General features: G+C 42.8%; 2 protein-coding genes across 3 annotated transcripts; both read left to right on the top strand.

The window, feature by feature from the left end:
- Positions 1 to 218: 218 nt before the first annotated feature.
- Positions 219 to 6,851, top strand: f11r.1 (F11 receptor, tandem duplicate 1). The gene is made up of 10 exons (XM_078105168.1): positions 219 to 656; positions 3,239 to 3,298; positions 3,431 to 3,547; positions 3,850 to 3,990; positions 4,126 to 4,328; positions 4,412 to 4,514; positions 4,806 to 4,913; positions 5,357 to 5,369; positions 5,468 to 5,537; positions 5,621 to 6,851. The coding sequence occupies exons 1-10, from the start codon at positions 605 to 607 to the stop codon at positions 5,654 to 5,656; spliced, it is 903 nt and encodes a 300-aa protein (XP_077961294.1). The 5' UTR covers positions 219 to 604; the 3' UTR covers positions 5,657 to 6,851.
- Positions 6,852 to 7,705: 854 nt separating this feature from the next.
- ubash3ba (ubiquitin associated and SH3 domain containing Ba) lies at positions 7,706 to 24,162 on the top strand. Of its 2 annotated transcripts, none has more exons than XM_040181723.2 (14): positions 7,706 to 8,646; positions 18,680 to 18,733; positions 18,930 to 19,116; positions 19,207 to 19,405; positions 19,608 to 19,777; positions 19,935 to 20,143; positions 20,606 to 20,750; positions 20,879 to 20,999; positions 21,116 to 21,238; positions 21,388 to 21,480; positions 21,792 to 21,936; positions 22,031 to 22,137; positions 22,551 to 22,660; positions 22,745 to 24,162. In XM_040181723.2, the coding sequence occupies exons 1-14, from the start codon at positions 8,519 to 8,521 to the stop codon at positions 22,880 to 22,882; spliced, it is 1,929 nt and encodes a 642-aa protein (XP_040037657.2). In that variant the 5' UTR covers positions 7,706 to 8,518; the 3' UTR covers positions 22,883 to 24,162. The 2 variants fall into 2 exon arrangements, with proteins under 2 accessions (XP_040037657.2, XP_077961293.1); XM_078105167.1 differs by lacking the exon at positions 7,706 to 8,646 and adding an exon at positions 14,991 to 15,186.
- The last annotated feature ends 1,321 nt before the right edge of the window (positions 24,163 to 25,483 follow it).

Below are 25,483 nucleotides of genomic sequence, written 5' to 3'. Positions count from 1 at the left end.
TTGTTGAGTTGATATGATCTTACTTATCACAAATGTATTTTGATTCGTTTAAAACATCTTAACAACGTCAGTGTGCAGTATTGTGAGACGTTCCCACGATGGAAAACATGTCTTTTCAGCACAGCGTCCATCTGACTAATCATGGAACATACATAACAGAGGTCAAAGACGGACAACCGAGGGACATTAAAACACACAGACATGTTTATTCTGTGCAGGGTTCAGCGACCTGCACCCAACACTACGCGCGTGTAGATCGGGAACCGGTTTCTCTCCATGTGAACAGGCCTTGTCGCTTGGCTCTGGTCGAACCTGTTTTTCCACTCTGACGTCACGCAAGGCCCCCGTGAGGATCCTGTTACCCGGAAGTCACCGGGCTCGTTTACCTGGGCGGCTCCTCAGGTGAGCTCACACGGCTTTTACGGACAGAAACGTCGACACGGGGAACTAATTGTTGTGGAGCTATAACCGCGGCTCCCTGTTGTATATATTCGACGCAAGTAACTCAGGGATATCAGTGGCTTTTCCCCCTAGGAGTAAAGTTGAGAAGCGGCGTCTTCGTGTAGCAGGAACACATAAAAAAGAAAGGACTAAACTGGTGAAAATGCTCGTCGGCTGGTTGGTTTCGGTGCCTTTGTTCTTTTTCGCAGCGACGGGTGAGTGATTTCGGAGGTATTTTCTTTTTAAAAGTATAGAAAAAGTCCACGCTCGAGAGTATTTCCCGTAACCCCTTTCAGCTGAACGACCGCAGCAGCAGCTGTGTTGTTTCCAGCTGCCTCACCTGCTAATCAACCTTTGAAATGTAGCTCGGCAAAACACAACGTCGCTCCTGTTCTTCTCAGCTCGGCACCACAATGCGGAGAGGACGTCCGTGGCCGTGAAATGGGATTATCTTTTGAAGTACACATTTTACCCGGCGTTTTGTTGTTTTATTGGTATAATGTATCTTTTAAAACGTAAGTACTGCAACGGAGCAGACCGTGGAGGCCTCAGTGGAGTTAAGAATGCTCTACAAATACAACACGTTCTTCCACAGTCCTCTTCCTGTAACTGAAGGCCTTTTACAAATACAGGCCACGGATCATAGAATAAGATATTTTAACTATAACTTACTAAGAAGTATTCACGGTTTGGGCTTTATACGCACTTGTTAGTGCAGTTGCTCTGTACATTTGTGTCTAAATAATCGTATACTCGCACTTGATTTGTAAGATATTTAGTGTCCCCAAATTAAACTGCCACTCATTATATGATCAGAGTATTTACAATTTTATTTCTAGGACTATTATTTTCCAGTGAGTAACCTCAAAACAAGTCCTTGTCATTGATAACAATGCATTTTTTTTTACAGTGTCAGGTTTCCATGAACACCGTGGAATCTTCAACATAGGGTTAGACTCTATTTAACAACAAACATTTGCATTAGTGAATGACATCACAGGCCTCTTGTGGATGAGGCAGATTAGTTAACAGGCCTTTGGAGCATTCCTTCCATCACTCGATCATCTGATTGTGGGACTGAGCAGAGAGATTTGCTCTTGTGCTTAAATTCAGTTCTGAACCTGAAACTCCCAAAGTATGCAAACAAAGAAGTCGTGGAGTGCTCTGGTTTCGTTTTACACTGGCGGCTTATCTCAAAACCAAAACTTGAGTGCGTTGCCTAATCTCAGGTGAGACTCCCTTAAGGAAGTCTGAATGTCATTTAAGTAGAGACAATATTATGTAATGCAATGTGTCTTAACAGACAGACAATTCTTGCTGTTTGTATATTTTGATCTAGTAAATTTGGGTGACGTGTGCAATGAATGACTTCGCACAGTTAATTATTAACTGGCTCTCGGTTGTTCCTTGTAATTAAAGCTTCTCTGTACAGCACAGGCTGGTCAGACAACAATGTGGTAGTTGTGTAACTCCCAACACTTTACACAATAATTTCAGTGTGGTGGGACGTACAGCTTTGCCATAGATAGACGTATAATATGATGGTGTGTCTGCAAGCATTAATAACTTAGTCTATGGTGTCTCCGTGGTAACAGCGCTGCTGTGACTGAAATGAAATGCAGTTTCTGCCTGATCGGTGAGTTTCACCGGAAGTTTAATGGCTCAGCGGACAGGAATTAGACCTCCTTTTTTTATTTTCGGCCACACCCTTATGACAATCAATGTCATTCTGTTGTCATCTTTTCATTTGTTGTGCAACTCCATTTGTTTCCCCTTTTAAGAACAGTTATTTGATGTAGGGCTGCTGCTCAGTGTCATTTTAAAATGTATGAATCTGCCTGTTATTCTGTCAATCAAGAAAAGCTTATAAAACATCATATTACTAAAATTCTGACATTTTTGGCGAATTGATTTATTCAAATTAATATTTTTTATCCAAACTTTCCAAAACTAAAATGATAATTGTTCATTCAGATATTTACACTGCCATCATTAAAGGATAAAAATCTATTTATTGTTTAAGAGCTGGAACCAATACATCTTTTGATTATTTATTATCAAAACCGTTTAAAATTCAATTTCCAAATTTAATGGCCTTTAAAAAAAAAAAATCAACATTACTACATTTTCTCCTAACAACCATCTTTTGACTTTTGACTCCTTCCGTGTAGTTGACAAGTGTACCCAACTCCACTTCTTCAAAGCAGGGCTCTTATGTTGGATGTAATTCTCTTAATGAGTGGATCTGATGCTGAACCGAATCGGCCTCAGTCTTGAAGTGTTCAGGCTTGTGAATGTTCCAGCTCAGACTGCTGATCCTCAATCGGCCTTAACTTCAAATGAGAGGGATCTAGGCCACAAACTGTTTGCAGTTTGCCTTCTCGCGCAATATACATTAGTCTTTCATTTAATATAATTTCATAATTGATTTCTCAATTTCCACGTCCACAAGAACCCTGTAGCTACAACTAGACTGTGTAATCCTGCCCCCCCCCCCCCCTCTCCACTCCAGAGAAGACCGCACAGTCACTGACCTAATCATATCCATCAAGACTAAAAGCAATAGAACCTCCACGAAGGAAGTGGCAGTTTAAACTGCACCCTTTTTGTGGTGATAAACGTTGCTCTTGGAAGTCTTTGGAGGCAACATTACACGTAAACTAATCGATATACGCTCATTGGGTTTGTATAGCCCAATATCTGTTTACCAATGAAAATTAGATGGATGTGTTGAAGTGACAGCATGTTATGCCACTCCAAATCATCAGGTGTTTTCTTGTGCTTTCTGTACGTCCAGGTGTAAGTGGCTTTACAGTCAACACCGACAATGCAAATGTGCGGGTGGAAGAGAATAAAGGTGAGTCGTGAAAATCCCAAAAGTTTTGAGCGTAAAGAAGCTGTTGTGTGCCATCTTTCTTTATATTTCACAGTACCGTCGCGGTACAGTCATGTCTTCATTCTGGATGCAACGTGGACTCTGTCATTTCAGGGGCTGACCTTACATGCTCGTATTCGGCCGACTTTGGTTCCAACCCCCGAGTTGAGTGGAAATTTAAGAACCAGAAAGGTTCCCAGATGTATGTGTTCTTTGACAAGCAGCTAACAAGTAAGTAGACGCACAATCTTTTGTGGCATCCTTTTGAGTGTTGAGAGGTTTTCATTTTTGCGCCGTAACTGAGGTGTAGAAGAAAAATAAACATTTCTCCTGGATTGCTTTGCTGGTCCACACAGTAGCCACGCAGGCACTGCCCAAGCATACAGATACATATTTTGAATGATTAAAAAAAAGAAAATGTTAGTTCTTGTGGCCAGTACTGTATTGCATAACACAATGTGGCAAACAAGTCTGAAATGTGTGCTTGCAATGCTTTTGTCCGTCTATTCTTCAATGGTGCCGCTCCTCCACAGCGCCATACGCCGACCGAGTGACTATGTACGGCAGTAATCTGAGATTCTCCAGAGTAACCCGTGAGGATACTGGCGTGTACTCCTGCGAGGTGTCGGCAAACAGCCAGTTTGGGGAAGTCAAAGTGACGATGACCATTCTGGGTAAGGATACTTTTGTGACGAACCAACACGTCTCTCCCATCTGCAACCTGCCCAAACCTAAAATATTAACTGTGTGAATGCTATGGAGGCTGTGTGGCGCTTCACACGCTGAAAATGTAATGTCCTGTCCCGCAGTGCCACCAGGCGAGCCCGTGGTCAGGGTCCCCAGCTCGGTGACCACGGGCCGGGCCGTCACGCTCACTTGCCACGACCCCGTCGGCTCGCCTCCGTCCAAGTACAACTGGTTCAAAGATGGCGTCCTCATGCCTTCTGATCCCAGCACGATTGCTGCCTTCAAAAACGCAACCTACAAGCTGAACACTGAAAAAGGCACCCTGGTCCGCTGCAACCCATTACTGTGCACCATCTCTACTGAATCTAATTTTCAAAAATGTAATATTTATCCTGTCTGTCTCTTCAGGAGTTTCCCGCTGCTGTCAAGATGGACTCTGCTCAGTACAGTTGCGAGGCTTTCAACGGCGCTGGGCCTGCTCAGCGCTCGAAACCCTTTGAATTGCGAATCCGTAAGTACTGGTCTCCTTAACGAAAAAAACGCTTTAGGCTGAGCCTGCGATTCAAGATTCTTTGAGACGCAGCTTCTGCAACATAAAGAATAGCAAACAGGTTTGACTGCAGTGATTGTGCCAATAGAAACCGCAATGCTCTTCATTATCGTGATACTTTTTGTTTTCACATTTCCAGTTGTCAGTTGAGCGTTGCAGCAGTTTGAGTTGCATTCATTTGTTTACGCTACATGCCATGGTTTTTGACTGTAATTCAAGTAATGAACTTCAACTTGTGACGTTTCCTTCTAGAGGACCTTAACACTGGAGGAATTGTCGCCGGGGTGATAGTGGCTCTGCTGCTCGTGGTCTTGCTGGTATTTGGAATTTGGTATGCCAAGAAGAAAGGCTATTTGCCCAGTGAGTAAAACCATCGTGTTCGCTGTCATCGTCAATATTCTGATATTCAAAGTTGACATTACCGGAGACCTTTTGATGTTCTTTAAAAATTCAGAGAAGCTGCTCACAGATATTGTTGGAAAAAGGTTTTATTGAGAAAGCAACATTTGGGTCGTTAACTCGCTATGAGAGAACTTCTTTATACTCCTGCTTAAGAGCTGAAATGGCTGGAACTTGAGTCCAATCACAAACTTTTTAATCACACCATCTACTGTTGATGCATATGTAAAATTACCCACGATGTGTATCCCGAATATAATAAATACTAAATGGGCCATTACAAAATAATTAAGTGTTCCTAAGACTCAACACAACATATTGTGATTTTGTGAGTCAGTTGCTTTATATTTATATTTACCAAGTGCTTCATCCCTCTGACGTTGTTTCCTTTCTTACCTTTACAGAAAAGACCGAAAGGTGAGAGGATTTGAAATTTAAAAAATACTAGCAGATCATCTGTACAACATTCATCCGTGAAACGCAGGTTTAACAAGTCTATCTTATTGCCCCTGCAGCAAACCAAAGTCCAGCGTGGTCTACCAGCCGGCCTCCTCTGTGTATGGTGGTGGTGGTGAGAATAACGATGTGAGTATGAGTGTTGGTGGTTGTTGTTTTTCCGAGCTGTAGGAAACATGCGTTTGGTACTGATGTTGTCTTTTTGCTTCCAGGGGGAATTCAAGCAGACGTCATCGTTCGTGGTATAGTCTTCATAAACTGCAGGAGATAAATGTCTCAGCGTGTGGATTTTTGTTTTTGCTCCCAAGTTGCAGTTTTTTTATAGACCAGTGTGATTGTGGATCCTCTTTAGTGTCTCGGATGCATCAAGGCTAGACGATAAATGTACGACGTGCCGGTTATGAGACCTACTAGAGACTCCTTTTAGCCTCGGACGTGTTCCCATCTTTATTTTTACAAAGTGTGTTTGTTACCTTCTGATTTTCTGTTCTTCCAAATGCTGCGGAACTTTTAAAATTATTCTGATGATGCATCTGCATGTAACCATATCAAATAAAGCCCAGTATTTTAAGTTATTTGGAAGGAAAATGGACTCCTAAGTCCAACAAAGCTTGATAACTTTTTACCGCAAGATCCATTTACTGACCCATCACCTTAATCTAGGACTGTTCTTTTTATTAGTGACTCTGTCTGTAAGCTCAACTGTGAAAGGACCTTGTAAAGCGAATATGGAACATAGATTGAGTGTCTCTTATAGGTGTTTTTCTTTTATAAAAAAACACAATTTAAGTAATGTACAATTTTTTTTTATTTCTATTAAAGTTTCATGTCATTTTTGTAAATACAGTACTGTTTTTACGCTTGCCCGAGTGGACATTTTAGGTACACGCTTTCTGGTTGTTTTATTTATCCGGTAGTGTTTTCTGGATATAAGTTCAGTGTTTCCCCGGCTACCATTATAACAGGCCCCCCCTCCCTGAAATGTAATATGAATGAATCTAATTATTATTTTTTTAAATCTTCCCACGCACGGTTGTTCCGCCCCGACATGTGGGTGAATATCTCTGTATGCATGGCGGTGGTGCCAGCTGACCGCGGGGACAGACTTGACCCCTTGTAAACCTTGGGGGAACACTGAAGTTTGTAAACCTCAGAACCACATTGGCTAATACGATCTGTGTTTAACACAGTGATGGATGAAAGATTAACTTTGGTGTGGCGAGTGAATGACGATGCACTAATGCATAAACATTTTTAAATGATTATGTTCAGAAGGCTGTGTGTGTAGCCTTCATCCACAAATTAGCAGGGTGTCTAAGTGGTTTAATGAAGTCAGACATCAATCATGAGTTAATGTAATCTATGGGGTACAATATTTGACAACGGGGAAACACTTCTTCATTGCTTGACAATTCTTCTGCAATAAATAGAGCTGATGAATCAGATGGTCATTGTCACTTTTCCTTATGTATTGGTTAATAAAATGTAAAACTGAGTCTGCTGTTGTGACAAGTAATGTCCAGCTGTGCTGAGTCACAGTTAAGCTACAGTATGAAATGTTTGTCTCTGTCCCTTTTTCAATTTTTCTTTTTGTGACAGTGTATCAAGTGACACTTTTACTAACAAAATCCTGCCTGGAAATTATACTTTGAAGTGTAATTGTAATAGTAATTTGAAGAAGACTGATAGGATATTCTTAAAATAAAATAAGCAATGACACACACACACACACACACACACACACACACACACCAATCGTTTATGTCCATATAGCATATAGAGCACCATTATGATAATAACACAGTATGACACGTTTATTTGACATCTTCCTTGCAAATTGCTAGAGGACCCGGTTAACCCAGTTAATATCGACTGTTACGGGCACCCAATTGCATTATAACCCTTCCTCTACATAATGCTGTTTGAGACCGTACTTCTATATGACCAAGCAATGGTAAATGGATTGTACTTTTATAGTGCTTTTCCGTAACACTGGCATTCATCATTCAGGGCTTCACACCCATTCATATGATGGCAAGACTAATGTTATCAGTTAAGGTAAATTATGTATATATAATATTGTTTCAATCTATAAATTCAACTCCGAAAATGTCAAAATCAAATGTTATCAGTACAGTAATCGGGTGCAAGAATTATTTTTGATACACAATTAGGTTTCCTTTTTGTCTTGTGCCCAGTTCATATGAAACTGAAAACAAAGATTGAACAGTTTGTCCCTACTAATAATGGGCAATTTTCATAATAAAATAACCACTCAATTGAATGGGCGAAAGATTTCGACATGTTTCCAAAGTTTGCCACCCATGAGTTGCTGTGGCAACTGAGGACGGCGTGCTGCTCGCTCTGATTTGCACTACGCATGCGCAAAGGATGACACCCACTTCTCCAGACAGGAAGTGAGACTTTTTCCACCGCCTGGCGTTACCTCCTCGACGCTTTTCATCTCACTGCCTGGTTAGTTTCGGCTCACGAGTTCAACAACAATGATTCAAACCGAGAAAATGTCGATATTGCTCTCAGGTTAGCCCATATTCCGCGTGAAACAACTCACTTCCGGTTCTGTCACAAATCCGCGTCCTGCCTCTTTAACTAAAGGGGCCGCGCAGTAAGAGCTGCAACGTTTTAAAGGCTGATCATCCGCCCACTCGGGATCCATTCATAAATAACACACCGTGTGGGGAAGGAGGCTCGCGCAGCATCTGATATCTTTTATCAATTCGCGTCGATCGCGTGCGCGTGTGCGGCGGCAGGAAGCGGAACATGTTCACCGCGGTCGGGGACCGTGAATCGGGGGCACGGCTGGGAGGGCAGAAGTGACTTCCCATGGCTGACCCCCCCCACCCCCTGCTGATGGTTTTGACTTCATGTGCGACCCGTCTGGAGGCAGCTCGATCTAGCTGCGAGCGTTTCCTTCGGGAGGTTCGGCGTTGTGTACATACTTCTGCCTCACTCAAAGCCGCCCTCGTTTGAACAGTCTTGCGCTTCCATCCCTCTTCTTCGTCTTCTTCTTCTTTTTATTTTTTATTTTTGAATAAATGAAAACATACCCGAAGAGTCTGCGAGCCGCCCGACCGATGGAGCTGTGAGTTATGGCAGCTAAAGAGGAACTGTACGCCAAAGTGACGCCGCGGAGGCAGCGGCAGAGCCGGCCGAGCACCGTGAAACATGGGTCCACTCTGGACGTGCTGCTGTCCATGGGCTTCCCCAAGACCAGGGCGTGAGTACACAGCTGCACTGTCCCAACACACACACACACACACATGCACACACATGCACGCACACGATGTGACACAATCTTATTGTAATGTGGTAGGACCGGGCTCCTCAGCAGCAGCAGCCCTGCTTGCATGTCTCTCTTCGTGTCTCTTCGCTGTCATAATAAGCATCTCTGTAGCAGAGGAGAGGAGACGTGTCTCATGGGGCCATGCATGTCAAATGACCCCATTAAAAAGTGATTGAAGTGAAGTAGTGTAACGCCGTGGGGGAATCCACAACCATGCATGCATGTATTGTATGTTCCGTCTACGACTCGATGTGTTTGAATGTTGTGCAGTAGGAACCATTTTAGAGAAGCATGAAAAGCTCTGAAAATACTCAAATAAACAGCAGTACTACTTAGTAATAAGTATGTAATACATTTGCTCCACTAATGTTACTGTTCACACTTTCCACCACCAATGCAACGAAAACAGAGCATTTGCTCGAAAAGGTGCGATGCCTTGTGCGTCCATATGGGTCCAAACGTTTCTTTTCTTTTTGGACATATTTCTTACTGCAAAGGAAACATATGAGACATGCTGAGGGTTTTCTGAGTCACACTTTTACTTTGCTAGCTCTCCGTATTTTTCAATGAAAACCCGATCCAGTGGGCATTCCTGCATCTTCGTCTTCTCATTCATCCGGGAGGCAAGTGTTGCCAGGAAACAAGCTCTGGTTCGTGAATGTAGTGTACGGATGATGTAATTGCATGGAAAATATGTCACCTTATGAACGTGTGCTGAAGCATTTGGTTTACACTGTGGTAGATTGTTTCCAATAATGTGTCTATTATCCATGCATATGACTGTAACCTGATCTTAGCCTATTTATATCCTGTAGCTACACCTGTTTAGCACCAACCCCAATCCTTTTACACCTAAATCTCTGGCGCTGAAAGGATTTCAAATTCTAATAGAAGTTCTGCACGCCTCAGTTTTCATATGTCAGTCTCCTTCAAATGTATGAACTCTATCTAATCACATGATCTACTATCATAATGTTCATTCTCATAGTTTGTGTTATCAGTGACACATTATATATATGTCTAGCCCGAGTGCCATCTCACACAAAAGCCTTTCTGTGTGTGCAGCATGCCGCAAAATTGTGCCCCATGTAACAAAGAAGCTTCAATTTGAGCCTCGAGGCTCCGTGATTAACCACCAGATCTATTGCAGTGTTGAAAGTAAAAACCTAGTAAAAGTCCTCCAGCGTTATAAAATAACTAATTGTTGGCACTTTTTTTGCCTACGTAGCTCCAAAATGTATCTCCTGCAGAGCTGGCTATGGTCATCCTGCCTCCATCGCTCCAGACTGCAGCTCTCTTTCTCCTCCTAACCAGACAATATGAGTGACTGTCGTTGGTTTCATTTGCAGACTAACATCTATTACCGCTGACATCGTACACTACGATCAAAGTTATCAAATTAAAATGAAGCCGAATAATTCAGCGCCATCCTCTTTGAGTCCGTGGAAACACAAAAACCACAAGAGGACGTAAAGACGGAACCCCGTACAGAGGGCTACGTACGCGGCACAGGACGGGCTACGCAATGTTCACGCACATCACCCTGACGTGTGTGCTGTTGTTTTTGGCTGGAGCTTATAGTAAAGTAGTTATTACAGTAGTAATATACAGAATTGATTGGAGGATGTTTGAAAATTGTCCATATTTGCGTATCCACAGAGAGGCAGAGGCAGCAACTAGCTGGTGGTTGTAGTATTTGGAAGCTCGGAGAGCCTAAATGGGATTATGGGAGACTCACCAGGTGCAAAGAAACTCCAAATAAATGTATGTACGCAAGCTGTTGTGCAAGATTTCATATGGTTCTAATAAAGAATCCATATGATCAATGAATATGTAAACAAGGGTTGACTTGGCCGGACACTCTATGGCAACTCTCAGTACCTGACAGATTTTCATACTTCGTTCCACAAAATCTATTTCTGAATCCTCTCGCCGATTGTCCGGTGCTATTCTCTATTTCAGCCACCAAACCAGACACAATGCAGTGAAACTTTAAAAATCAGATTTGCATGTTTTGTTATCGGCCCCCTTCCCGAGAGGAGGAGGAGGAGGAGGAGAAGGAGGAGGAGAAGGAGGAGGAGGAGGAGGAGGAGGTGAAGGAATAAGAGATAAATCAGTTATCACTCATGACTCCAGGGAACAAGGGATTCATTTTGTTTGACGAGTTAGTTTAAACCGGTAGGGAGCATGAATCACACACACACACACACACACACAGAGAAGCAGCCCCTTTAATTCAATTCGGGGAATTTCTAGCTGAGTCATTCGGGAGCCGGATGGACAGTGATCTCTTTCCTCGTTCTGATCGTCACTGACGGTCAGAAGCAAGTTTGAGAGCTGGACAGAGAGTTTTAATGCTTTTGTTTTTCTTTCGTTTAGTTATAGAACGCTGGGATTGGGAAAGAAAGTAAAGAGAGACCTATTTTGGTTGGACGATGACTTGCTTTGGCCTTTTTCACTATCCTCCTTCCTCAAATACAAAACGCAGACCTGTAAAATAAAGCATTGCAGTTCAATCTGAACATGCTGTAAATTCAATACACGTATCAAACCGTTTATTTGTTTTGACTTTTATGATGTTATACATCCTATTTAATGATTACTAATCAGATTTTCCCTTTGAATGTGTAAACTATCTTGCTATCTGACATCTCTTAAACTGCACTTGTGTAATGGGTACGTCCTTCTAGGGTTAAATATCTTTTTTTGTTATTTGTTGTTATTTTTTCCTTCATCACCCCCGACCTTCAAACGAGAAACGCGCAGTATGATGTCGTTACACGTCGATGCTCGGGGCGTCACTGAGTCACGCCTTAAAAATGGCCAGCGACACTTGAAAGCCTGAAGAGCCCCTGTGCCGGTTGGCTGAACAAACGAACCCAAATTACAATTGTTGTATTTTTGTACTTTTTCGCCTCGCTTCGATTTTAGACGAACGACGTGCTCAGCGGTTTTGAAAAGCGAGCTGATAACACCCAAATAAACCGCCAGTGTTTCCGCGGCTCCTCTGAGTCACCTGCAGCTTTGTAGAATACAAAGAAATACACACCCATTTAGTTCATATTTTGCAGGATACAGATTTGTGTATGATGATTTGTTTGCGCTTTGTTTCTTTTGTTATACAGAGGAATAACGTGCCAATTGTGAGCAAGGGAAACAGGAAGTCGATGACCAAAACGTAACAACCTCGACTAGAATGAGACCAATCTCTAGATGAAGGCATACAACCAGAGACGTTTCCCGCTAGGCTGTGCGGCAATGTCGTGTGATGTTTTAGACCAATGAAATATGTTCTCACAGTGATGACTGTCTCTGGAAAATGTAACCCCTATACTTTGGTGCTCACTTTAACCGTAACATTTGAAATTGGGGCTGGTTTTAGATTTATTTTATATGTCGGCATGTTGACATTTACCAAAAATATTATTTTATTTCATACTTTTAAAGCAGAAAATAATTAGGCAATACTAGCTGAAGCATAATGGCTTGTCTGTCGTGTTCGACTGATTATTGTAATTACACGCAGTAATTACAGATCAATCTGTTATTTTGAAATTGAATTGAATTTGTTGGGTTATTTGAATTTCAGAACATTATAAAAAGAGCCCACTTTGACACTAGATGCTTTTACCCAACCAACACTCCAATTGACCATTTCACAAAAAAAAAGCAGTAAATCCTCACATCAGAGGTGCGCTGATTTTATCTTCTGATGATTGAATAATTGACACCAGACTGCACCAATGATGGGGTCCTGAGGGACTATACCTAAGGACTCTAACACAACTGTGCCTGAAAAGTCTTCAGTGGTTTCAAGTGGTTTTAAAGAAAGTTTCTGTGATGTTTACCCAGAATTTAATTTCTAGAAAACGAGATATATATTTTATTCAATACAACAGATTATGGCAGAGATCACTCTCACTTTACGTTTCTGTACTGTGCTTATTACGCACAGATCGCCACTAATCTCTTTCATGCTTATTGTCGGTTTCGTCGTGCTTCTCGACTGAAGACTTCAAAGCCCCGGGGTTTACTGAGCTGCAACACATCTACCTTTGTCTGCGTTGAAGAGGAAGTCTGTGTATATGCAAAGTTTTTTTTCCCATCAACACCAGTTTCACAACCCCTGCCTCAACTACAACAACCATATGTCTCGACCCCGCTTTCACACAGCATGCAAAAAAAGCATCACGAGACACCATTTTAGTTTATAAAAAGGACTTAACTCAATGGCTATATACTGTACATACGTCATGCATGAATGTGACACTTTGGGGTCTACACATGCATCTTGCCAGAACAGAAGCTTGTACCCGAGACAGCCAAGAGGAAGTCGCCCATTTCCGTAGTAGCTTGTGACCTTTGCTGAGCGCTCTGCGGAGACGGAGGTTTGAGGGGCGGCTTCAGCGGGAGATTCACATGTCGCTCGCAGATAGGAAAATAACTTTGGTTAATACTCTGAGTCATCAAAGTTGTTCTCTATTAAAAGGCCGGAAGACTATAAAGCTCATACTTTTTATTTATCGGACGTAAATCATTTACGATGTCTAATCAGAATGGGGGGGGGGGAAATGATTCGGGGGTCATAAGCGTTGTTTTTTTTGGCGCCCACGTGCCTACAAACCAAGGCCGTCCAGCATAAGCTGTTCCCTTCAAATGACACATCCTGGGACTTCAAAGAGCGCAGTGAGACACATCCTTATTCTTGGCACCGTGCCTCATTTATTCTCATGAAATATTTTCTTTGTGCACTTTGACTCGTCTCTGCTGACGTCACTTGTTCAGCGGTAAAAATAGCACCCTTTCTGCACTTCATCTTTCGTCGGAAACCGAAGCATTACTTTGTTTTTTGTTCAACCTAATAAGCTTGGCGGACACCTGGCGAGGAATGTTATCATAAGCATCTTTGGCCACACAAACGCGCACACAGTTCGATTAATGGTGTCAATCTCTTACTTCCTCTCTCCTGTCCCCTGTGGACTGCTCGGCCTCGCTTCTGCAGAAATGATGAAGTGAGAAGAGGAAAAGAAGATTCAGACAAAAGGCTGCACACGGCGAGCTTTGTTGAAGACGTGCTGCTGAAACGTTGCTCTGTCAGCTTATGAGAAAGTGTCACAGTGAGTGTCACACACCAAGAGCTGTAAGGGACCCTGAACAAAATGCTGTGGTACCAAAAATTCTCACAACATTTCCACCACTCACTCCCACAGTTAACGGGAGTAGTTTATATATATAAATATATATATATATATAAATATATATATATAAAATATATATATATATATTTCCTTTCTTGATGAGAATTCGTCAAAAATAATAAGTTACTGCTAGCTGCCTGTTAGCTCAGTGTAGCGCATTGCTGGAGCTAGCTAGCCGGTCTGACCTTGCTAACGGCGGCTAATCAGCTGTATTTGAGCTGCACTGCTGTTAGCCAGTTCAGTTTTACATACATGTATCTTCCAATTGTCAAACTACTCTTTTTAATATTCACTCTTACTTAAGTATTGTTAATTAACAGTGGCCACAAATACGTAAGAGAGCGGCGTAAGAAGGAAAAGCTGATTTGCCATTTGCCGCGCTCAAACTAAACTCACTTCACTTTAGTGTTTTTAGTTATTTCACATTAAAAACATTGGTGGAAAGTTTACTTTTTGCATCCGTTATTGCCAGTTTTAGCTGTCTGGATTCTTGGTGGTAGCTTGCACAGGAGTCTGAAGTGTGTCTGCGCCGCCCGGGGCCTTTTTGACAGATACGTTAGGCTGTTTGGGACAGTACTGTTTCTAGTTCCTTCTTTTATACAAATCTACTGTGACTGTGAAGTCACAGTGAATGTGGCAAATGACAGAAGGCCAAAGTCAAATTCCGGATTTGAATGTTTCCTTTTTTCCTAGAAACATGAACAAGTGGAAAAATAGGAAAAGGCTCAAATATAGACTACAATACAATTTAAATGTACTTTTGCCAGCACAGAACAAGGTGTACCAAACATATGTGCTCTAAAATATGTTAATGTATTATCCGCAGACATTCACCTGCTCCAATATCAAATTATCTTAACTTCTTTTTAAGTATACTGTGAATAATGGGAGTTTATTTATTTAGTGTTGATTACAAAAGTGTCCCAACTACCAACGCTGTGCCGTTTCCCGTTATTACGTGAGTCAGTGAATGTTGCTTTACCGCCATGACTCTGTTTAAAACATTACAACTTGGCACATCCCCCCCCCCCCCCCCCCCCCCATCCCCCTGGTCTTTGTGTCCTCTACGCACACCCCCCCGAACAGATCTGCTGTAAAGCCATGGGCTGTTGAAAAGGTGGAGGAAGGCCGTGACGTCTGGTGTTGGCCTCGGCGGGGGCTCACCACCGGGCCCACTTCAGGCCAAACGCCACGTAGGGAAGCAGGTTTTCCGCTTGCTGACGGAGCTCTTCTTAGGGTGCAGTCTCGCCGCTGTTTGAGCGATAAGTGGTTAGTGGTGAGTGTTCGCTGTCGGCTCGTAAACAGGAAGTGTTCGCCCGCCCATAGCGCCGCGTCGAGGAGGGGCCTGTGGGAATATGTAGATGTGTGTATGTTCAAGCAGGGTGACATGGTTTTGTTAGCGTCAGTTCTAGATGCTTGTTTCTTTTGGCTTCTTTTTCTGGTTTCTGTTTTTTCCTTCCTGGCTTATACTTAGCTGTTGCAATGTATTCGTCATTCTTACCACAGTAAAGTTGAAACACAAAGTTTTACAGGAATATGAAGTGCTCACGCTCATGAGAGACTATGAGAAGTGTTCATGTTTGCTCAATTTAAAGTGACAACTTTCTCTAGCAGCCTGAAAGAAAGTCAGCCGTAATAACATTTACATACATGAAAAAACATAAAAAGCATCGAGCACATCTTATCTCCAGTGGAGTAAGATGTGGAAACAGGAACTGAAAACACTTTAAAAAATGGTGAATGTGCAAAAGAGATGAAAGCCTCGGACAAGGTAATTCATACAAAGTCCAGCTGACGTGAAGCCAAATCCAGAGTGACTTCTCGCCCTAGCACTGTCAAACCGCTTTTTTATTATCTTTGTCTTGCTGCAAACAGGAAATACAGTTTATAAATAACTCTCTCGGTTCTGTCTTGCTAAGAGCAGAAGAACAAGAAGAGGCCTGCGGGTTCGCTGCAGGGATCGAGGAGAGTCTCAACAATTGTGGAACATGAATACTCAGTTAAAACACCAACTAAGAACTAATAAAGATAATTTTTTGAAGTGTCAAATGGCAGATGTTGTATACAAAGAGGGGGGGGGGTAAACATGGACCGGATGGCCCATAGGAGAGAGATGGCGCCTGTGGAACTGCTCCCCGAAGCTGTCGCACATGTCAATTCTCCTGCTTTCTTTTGCCTCGAGAAGAGTAATCCAACATCCAACATCCAAACAGATGTTATTCTTGACAGGGTAAAAAGACAACAAATACACACAGCTGTTTCTTTTATGTGTTTAACATTTTTATGAGTCATAAGTTAATTATTGTTGGTGGAACAATGAATGGCTGAGGTGTCTTTCCAAAAACAATTTCGTCTTTTGAAATGACTGTGACTGTCTGTGAAGGCCACAGGTCTCCCGTGTGATTAAATTGCTATGTAGCTGTATTTACTGCCTCCCAAATCGTTCACACGAACTCTCTCTTTCTAACCATATGAGTAACAGACAACTCTAAGGCTGCAGCAGCAGCCATGCAAAGCCACAGTTAACAGGTTCACAGGAACAATTTAAAAGCATAACAATCTTTCACCGGTTTCTCTGCAAGTGAAAATTGGTGGCCACATTTCAAAGGTCTCAGTCTGCTATCGGACTCCTAACCCCATTTTTATCTTCCTGGAGTCGAGCAGACAAAAACCTAAACCTGGTTTATTTTAAGACCACAACAACAGGGCTCACGCACAGATGCACACATGTCCATGGAGAGGGGTCTTGGTCTTGCCCTACATTGGTCTTGATCTTGATTTTAACCCCTCAAAATCTTGGTCAATGCTCACTTGTCTTGGTCATGACGCGGACTCTCTTAAAGTGCTCTTACCACTACAATAAGCCATATAATCTACTTACAGGAGCTAAACCCTCCACACTCCTGTATTGCATTTCGAATCAATGAGTAAAGAATCGCAAGCAACGTCACACTTTATCTCCCGTTTGATTGAAGTATTATTATTTATGCCTGGAACAGGGTCTCCAGTCATTTTGACAACCCAAAAGCCGATTTTAAATTCAAGTAAACCTCTGTCTGACCATTTTCTATTATTTTATTTCTCAAGAGTGCCCTCTCATAAAATAACAGAGATTAGAAGGAAGCAATCCAATATTCTAGCCTGGATTGGATTTTGTGACGTCTCAGTCACATCTGCTTGTAATCCCGTCATGCTTTCTGGGGAAAAATCCCTTTCTTTTTCCTCCTCCACTGAGCACCAGGTGGAACCTCTGAATAACAGCACTGTCTGTCTCCAGCCTTCCACATGCCACAGTGGTTTATATTGTAGGTAAGTTTAGGAAAAATGCTGTTGGAGTCGGTTAGCAATTGTAGGCCGGACCACGGTGAGCAAACAGGAGACTTGTATCCAAGTTCTGTCTACTTTTATCTACGCTGTCACTCATTCTCGGCCTGCATTTATTTGCATGAGCAGTTTACAGAAGAAGCTCTCTGTGAGCCATCTGCCGCGCCCCGGGGGTTCAGGGACTGTGAACGTATCTAGGACCCTCTCAGTGGGGCAAATGTAAAAATAGCTCATCGACATTCGAAAGCTAGAGGGACGCGATGAACGGCGTCAACGTCGACACACATAGAGAACCGGCAACACGTCTTTATCACGCCGCCACTGAAGGCCAGCCAGATGCATCTGCAGAGGGACAGCATGCACTTTTCGCCTGTTTGTTTTATTTGAATATGGTTTCTGTTCCATGTTTTTTTTAGTAGGACAGGGGCAATAAGTTTAAACCTTTTAAACAAGACATGATTTGTTTCCACACGACGCAGCAAGGACTAAAAGGAGCTGGGATTGCGCGGCATGTCGTCGAGGCCTAATGGCCAGATGCTGTGGACACATTGTGCAGTCACTCAATGCTTCATATCCTGTTGCTCAATAGTGAAACGAACTTGTTGATAAGGTATCAAAAAATACATCTTTGAAGCGAGGTGCTCCTGTATTATTTTCTCTCACTTATTTATACTTCGAGACTCTTTAAAATGAAAGAACAGACCACAACTGTGGCCACAACTTTACAATATTAAGTGGAAGATTTAGCTAATGTGTGCTTAATCTTTGCATACAAGGCTTTACATGTTTTGAATAAAGTCTCATCTAGATACTCCAGTTATTCCTCTGGAAACTGAAGGAAGCTGTTGGAATCAGTGAATCCCTTCAGAGGCGCCCCAAAATACCACAGGTTTTTATAAAAAGACACTAATTAGATTTTGAGCACTCAAGAGTAATCAGGCAATCAGCTCTTGTTTCAGAAATGTTATGGTTTATGAAGTGACGCGGATGAATAAAGCAGCTGGGCTTTTCTTTCCTTGTCAATGTCCATTACACCAAAAGACGAAGCAGTGTTGTATTCTTCTCATTTTCATATCTATGGTGTCTTAATATTTTGACATTCGGCTGCCGCGAAATTGAGTCGTCAAACAAGACTGAGTGGATTCCCACTGTCCTCTATAGAGCAGCACTCCTCTACCGAAGTTGCTCGTAATGAAATTGTAATATTCTTTGACATTTGTTGCAGAGAATATTTTTCAAATCAGCATCAATGCTAATTTCATGGAACTCTGGCATGAAAAATGAGGTCCTGTCCTAGATTATAACTCAGCCGCTCTCTCGGGATGTTTGCGCTTTTGTTCGTTGTCACGAGGGAGCACAGCAATCTCCTCCTAATAAGCACGGCCCGGAAGAGAAACTATTGATTTTGTGACTTTGCTTTGATCGATCTCTCTCTCTGTTTGCAGCTTGAAAGCTCTGGTTTCGACAGGAGGGAAAAATGTCCAGGCAGCTTGTGACTGGTGAGAGCGACACACACTTTATAGTTCCACACTTATTGATGTCCGGTGCAAATGCAAACAGAAACCGGACTCGGTAAATCAAACATCCCCTGACCCAGTGAAGTGCGTCATTGTGCAATTGCAACTGTGTCACCCCCCCACTCCTGGGGTCCACCTATCGCTCACCACTTTGGGGTCTCCCTGTGTGCCGCTTCAGGCTCTTCTCCCACGTGGACGACCCGTTCTTGGACGACCCTCTGCCCAGAGAGTACGTGTTGTATCTGCGGCCCAGCGGCCCGTTGCTCCAGCAGCTCTCGCACTTCTGGCAGCAGTCCCGCGTCTCCTGTGGCAAGAACAAGGCGCACAACATCTTCCCCCACATCACCCTCTGCCTGTTCTTCATGGTCAGTGTCTGCGTGCGTCGGCGCTCGGCGTTTTTCTTTTCGCCGTTATGCAGCCGATGACCTGTTGTTTCTGCTTCTCTCTGCCCTCAGTGCGCCGACGACAAGGTCGAGGCGCTGACCGAGGCGCTCGTGACCACCGTGGCCAAGTGGAAGGGTCGTATCCCCATGCCCCTCCCGCTGGAGCTCTACACCTCCTCCACCTTTATTGGCCTCTTCGTGGAGGAGCAGATGGCAGAGGTGCTGAAGAGTTTCGCGTCTGATTTTGCCACCGAAGCAACAGCCAAAGCAGGTTCGAGACCCCCTTTGGTCCCTTTGAATGGAACTCTGTTTACATGGTTATTGTTGCCAAACCTGCTTAAGATTTCCGATATTGATATTTGTGAGCAGTATAAGCATATTTTGGGATATTTTGGGAGCTGCAGTATCGGCAGACGATACGTTTGCATTTTACAACTAAATATGAATTGGTGCACATTTCTCGTTTTGTCCAGATGTCCATGTTGAGCCTCATAAGAAACAACTTCATGTCACTTTGGCATACCACTTCCAAACCAGTCACCTCCCAACCCTGGAGAAGTTGGCCAAATCGGTGGATGTGTCGTCAGGCTGCGACTGGCTGGCTGTGCTCTTGTCTCGCGATATTCGCTTCGCTAATCACGAGGTTTGTTTACTTTCCAAATGACCGCTTTCTCTCAGTTTGACATTACGGGAAGGAAATGTTCCAATCACTATCTCAATTTTCAGGATCTGACCTTTCAATGCCACACTGCCTTTTGTCTAATGGCTGTTGACCATCTGCCTGCCCCCCCCTCTTGCAGACACTGCAAGTCATGTACCCGTATGTGCCTCAGAATGAGGACGAGCTGGAGCTGATGCCGGGAGACTTCATCTTCATGGCCCCCGCGGAGCAGAGCAGTGCCAGCGAGGGCTGGGTGTACGGCACGTCGCTGGCCACCGGGTTGTCGGGGCTGCTGCCCGAGAACTACGTCAACCGCGCCGACGAGTCCGACACCTGGGTCCTCCACGGGTAAGGAGGTGTCCATCCCCATGTGATGATGAAAGCAAAATACTAATTCATGATGATCTAGGGGTCGTACTGGGAGGTTTTCAGTTTAAAGACAAAAGTACACAAATGCGGGAATGTTTTCAAGCTGAATGGGAAGATTTTTGGGAAAGAAAAGATAATGAATCATCTTCTTGGTCTGCTCAGCCCTTTGACTGGTCGACGCCCACATCACTACACTCCCTGTTCCCTCCTTCCTTCCTCTTCATTCTTCTCGATACTTGTTAATCCACTGTTACTCCCTGACTTTGAACTGCGCCCTACTTTCGCTCCTTCGTGCATTTCTCCGAGCTCACATAATGTATGCTGTGTGTCTACGGGAGTTTGCTGTATGTCCATCTCCTTGTCTGTCTTAGTCCGTGCCGTGACGGTGTCGTATTTAAAGTGTTACGTGACCAAAGTCTCTGTGCGTGTACCGATCCTCAGGTCTCACTCGATGACCACCTGCACCTCTCCGTCTAACTACGGCAGCACCGTGGCTGGGTCCTTATTTGATGGGCAGCTGGGCGACAGTCTGCTGGACAGTTTTACGGCTTCTCCGGGCCAGGCTGGCCAGTGTCCTCCTATGCAGGTACAGGGTTTTTTTTTTTCCCGTTGGCTGCAGAAAAACAAATGTGTCATTAGGCTGCATCGCTGCTTCCAGCTGTAGCTTACGATTTCATATTGGGAAGGTCTCTGTAATGCTCATCTCTGCCTCAGGTGCCGGGGCCAACCAGTCAGTCGTCCCCGTCCAAGATGAGGCTGTTTGTGTGTCGCCATGGCGAGAGGATGGATGTGGTGTTTGGGAAGCACTGGATCACTCAGTGCTTCGACGCTAAAGGTTTGCATGGATGAGAGATTAATGGCACTTTTTTGTAAGACTATAAGCTTACATTGGACACTTTCTATGTGTAGTATTTCCCAACGTCTGTAAGATCTTTATTTATTTTTGCGTAGGCCGATACATTCGCTCTAATCTCAACATGCCATCCAGCCTGCCAGCTAGAAGCGGAGGTCACCGGGATTATGACAAGGATTGTCCAATTACTGTGTTTGGATCCACCCAAGCCCGTCTAGTAGGTCAGTACATTTTTATGTTGTTAAAAAAAATACAGTAATCACTTTAGGATTTAGGTTTTTAAGGATTATCACAACACATTGTAATACAGTGGAGATAGTATTTACACAAGGATTAAAATGGTATGATACTGTGTTTTGGTCCACTTCAGGCGAAGCCCTGTCCGAAAGCAACACAAGAGTTGACTTTGTTTACTGCTCTCCTTCTCTACGCTGCGTGCAGACTGCTCAGCACATCCTGCAGGGTAGGACCTCAGCACAACAGACACGTTGCACAAAGTATATTCAGGTTCTTCAGCTGCCACGGTTTACAGATGCATACATTACAAAAAGTTGCCAGTGCATGATGGTATTTGACCCTTATTAGTGTTGGTTTTGGATCGTAAACCCTCAGTCTGGTTGTATCAAGATATCTCTGCAGTACCGGGAGGCATCATTCGGTAACCAAACATATATGACAATGAATAGTTTTAACCGAAGGTCTTCATGTGAAGATGTATATAGACAAATGACAAAATGGATGTGGAGATATCTTCTTCTGTTTCACTCTTGTCAGGTCTGCAGCTGGAGGGAAAGACAAAGATCCGTGTGGAGCCTGGATTGTTTGAATGGACCAAGTGGGTTTCAGGTACATGTTTACCTGTCTGGATCCCCCCAGCTGAGCTGGCTGCCGCTAACATGAGTGTGGACACAACTTACAGGTACGCAGCATCCCCGGTGCTATAGTATCTACACGCTTGCACATGTGATGCTCCAATTTATTTTGAGCTTTTCGATCTAATATTTTGTCCCCAGACCTCATTTTCCTATAAGTAAGCTGGCGATCTCAGAGACTTACGACAACTACATCAGCCGGAGCTTCCAAGTAACCCGAGAGATCCTGGTGGAGAGCAAAAACTTGGGTAACTGGGTGTTTTAAATAGATTTTCAAATGAAAACTTCTTTTTTTGGGATTATTACATTTGAATGCTTCTTCAGTTAACTGATGTTTTCCTGCTCTAAATTGAATCTCTCGTGGCTATACAGTACACCCAAAACTAACCAATAATACAAATCTGCATGGATCAGGATCCTGCTTCACACAAAGAACATATACCTGACTTTACACACAACAAGCCCATTGTTTTCAGCTTCCTTTGCATCTGAAATCAAAAATGTTTCATTCGGACGACTTCCTGATCTCTATGTGAAAGCAGATGGATGAAGGATCCTTTCAAGCTTCCTATTATCGACTACTGCGTGCCGATAGACAGTATAGAGAGCTAATGGTATTGGTGGAATGTGGTTCCGTGTTCTCTGTACCTCTTTCACACAGGAAACACGGTGCTGATTGTGGCCCACGCTTCCTCCTTGGAGGCTTGCACTCGCCAAATACAAGGCCTCAGCCCCCAAAGCGCCAAGGACTTTGTTCAAGTGGTCCGAAAGGTCCGTTTACTGCTGCGGTTTCACCTTCCTCCTCCTCCTCCTCCTCATCAATTTCTTTAACATGAACATCTTGTCTTGTTGCAGATTCCTTACTTGGGCTTCTGTGCTTGTGAAGAAATGGGAGAGACCGGGGTGTGGCAGCTGGTCGACCCACCCATCCTGCCTCTGACACATGGACCCAATCACAGTTTCAACTGGAGGGAAATGCTAATGCAAGACTGAAGGATTGGCTGGCTGGCTCTCTATCTTTTGGCACTGGAACTGCTGAAAAAATATTTATTTTTAACCCACCCTTCTGCTATAGATTCAGCCCAACTACCAAAAATAAGAAAAAACACACAAAAAAACACGCCTGGCTTCCGTCAAAGACATCGTGCAAAAAAATGTTGCAAATGTATTCAGATGCACTGCTCAGGAATGAGAAACAGTTTGTGTTGAGATGACAGCAAAAATGAGCTACAAATGGGGCGGCAGTCGCGTTTCCCTCAACGTTCCACTTCTTTACCCAAAATGTAGAGGGGCTGCAGGATATGTGGACATTTCTTGATGGTTGATGATGAGTCACGTTTTATGCCACAAGAAGCTGTCAACTGTCCGTGGCTCCTCCTCCTCAGGCGGCCGCGTTGAAGTGTTTGTGAACCGCTTCCTTTTCACACACTGTGACAAGAAATAGATGAGAAAGACTTATTAGAAATATTTTTTACATGTGTCAAAAAAATTACTATTTAACTTGTAGCTACGAGCCTCCTGCAAAAAAAGCACAAAAGAAATGTTGACAATCAGAACAGATCATTGTTTCTGGTGCTGAGGTGGGTAGTTTACGATGCCTGTTTCACTCCTGTAAATGTCATACCATTAGGTGATTCTCCTAAGTTAAAATGAATGTGCACACATGAATTGTTTTAATCTTCCTTTAATTGAGTTTTGCTTGCCACCATATAAGCAACAAAGTAAATATGACTTGAACAAATTAATATAATTAAATGCAGACTGCTGTTGGGTGCATTGACTAAAACGTGCGTTCTTCACCATGAGCCTAAGATTCTTTAAGCCTGATAACCACACTGCTTTTCAAATATTTGGTTCATTTTATTTCTTTGGTTACGTCAGATGATTTAAGTGCTTACTGTCTATACCAATTATTTGTTGTGCGACTCAAACATCCTATTAATACTGAATAAAGCCAGGTTGTGGAGTTATGAAGGCCTATAAATATCAGGTGGTAACATGTATTCTGTAAAAACATATGGGAATTAAGGTTGCTCTGAATAACAATAACATTTACACAACATGCTCAGCTTACATTTGAATTGAGCCCCACATTTCGTCTCGTTTAGGTCAGCAGTCCGTCTTGAAGTGTCGATGACAGTGGATGTGGATGACAGAAACATACTAACCAATATGTTTGATTGACTATAACTTTGTACTGTAGTGAGCACCAGTTTCTATATCTGTCACATGCTGAAGAGCAGTGTTGAATAAATAAACGAAGGACAAAGTAATAGACGTTTCTCTGTGCGGACATTCGGACTCATAAAATGCTCAGGGAAAATAAAAAATGTCACACTGGAAAAAAAATAAAAGTATATTATTAATATATGCCAAGTCCACTAAGGGAAAGGCAGCTAGCACTATTCATCCATTTTCAACAAATACACCTGTATTTATTTCTCACATTTGCAAAATGACCGCTGGGTCTGTCCGGCCTTCGATTAAGGGTCGTGGTGAATCCCGCGTGTTTCATTTGGCTCATTTCAGCTCTCTCGGGCGAAGCTTTATGTTCTCTCAAGTAACTTAATGTGTGTTTGTAGCTGCTGAAATGTCATCGTTATCTGTGGACGCGTCAGCATTCAATTAATTAGTAGCTAAGGTTAACGTTACCCACCGGCAGGGTTTCCTGTAAACGTATTTCGATGTTGTTATCGTTAATTTCGAGGTATTTGAAACACGTGTAAAGTAAAGCTAAGTGTTAGCATACAGGGTTTTGTATGCTAACACTTAGCCTCGCACTCTTAGCATGAGAAGTGCTCGTGCTGCTAACTGCAGTGTAATTAAATATAGTGGTTAAAAAAAGCATAGTTCGATAATATGTGAAAACTTAAACGTTTTTTATGGCATCTTTCTTGATTTTCCTACTCTGACTGGTGAGTGCTTCTTGCTGTATTTTGTTTTTTAAAATATAACTTAAGTTAAATTAAGCTGTTTCCCAGCTGATGTCAACAAAAATGTAATCCTTTAGAAATCGCTGATTGTGATTTAAAGATTTCAGATAACCACATTAATTATATAGTGTGATATTTGACATGTTTTAATGTGGCAAATCTCCCTTTTTTACGCTTAAAGTTGGCAGAATGGTAGCAACAAACAAATGACTAATTTCACTTTATCAATACATTTAATTTATAATCTAACGTACAGCCACATTTTATGCCACTCACAGCTCTCCTGAAATAACTATACATTGAAGGTTCAAAAAAGTTTAACTAAATTGACCTAAAATACGACAGTCTGTCTTGAATACTTTAAAGTGTTAATTCCTTTCAGAAATGATTAAGAAACCTTTAGTGCACTGAATTGTTCCAAACCGTAAATTCTGCACTGCACAACCATTTCTAAATGGTATGAAAAGAAAGGATAAATAATAAACTTGTCTCACTCACAAACAGACATTGTGAACCCCACTAGATGGTGCTGTTTGACGCCCAATAACAGAATCGATCCTTTACCTCCACAGACACACGTGAGCGAAGCCATCAATTTATAAACCTTTTTTATGTTTGTCATATACAGTAAATTCAAGAAGTTGTTTATTCTTTTTTTCAG

Source organism: Gasterosteus aculeatus, chromosome 7 (genome assembly GCF_964276395.1).
Source record: "Gasterosteus aculeatus chromosome 7, fGasAcu3.hap1.1, whole genome shotgun sequence".
NCBI lineage: Eukaryota > Metazoa > Chordata > Actinopteri > Perciformes > Gasterosteidae > Gasterosteus > Gasterosteus aculeatus.
The sequence above is the reverse complement of the archived record's forward strand: the minus strand, read 5'-3'. Positions and strand labels throughout refer to the sequence as shown.

Excerpts from the sequence above, each read along its gene's own strand:
- f11r.1 (XM_078105168.1), top strand. The coding sequence starts at position 605 with ATGCTCGTCGGCTGGTTGGTTTCGGTGCCTTTGTTCTTTTTCGCAGCG. Across the intron at positions 3,548-3,849 it reads CTTTGACAAGCAGCTAACAA|CGCCATACGCCGACCGAGTG; the intron begins GTAAGTAGACGC and ends GCTCCTCCACAG. Across the intron at positions 4,515-4,805 it reads ACCCTTTGAATTGCGAATCC|AGGACCTTAACACTGGAGGA; the intron begins GTAAGTACTGGT and ends GTTTCCTTCTAG.
- ubash3ba (XM_040181723.2), top strand. The coding sequence starts at position 8,519 with ATGGCAGCTAAAGAGGAACTGTACGCCAAAGTGACGCCGCGGAGGCAG. Across the intron at positions 21,239-21,387 it reads CACCCAAGCCCGTCTAGTAG|GCGAAGCCCTGTCCGAAAGC; the intron begins GTCAGTACATTT and ends GGTCCACTTCAG. Across the intron at positions 22,661-22,744 it reads TTGTTCAAGTGGTCCGAAAG|ATTCCTTACTTGGGCTTCTG; the intron begins GTCCGTTTACTG and ends GTCTTGTTGCAG.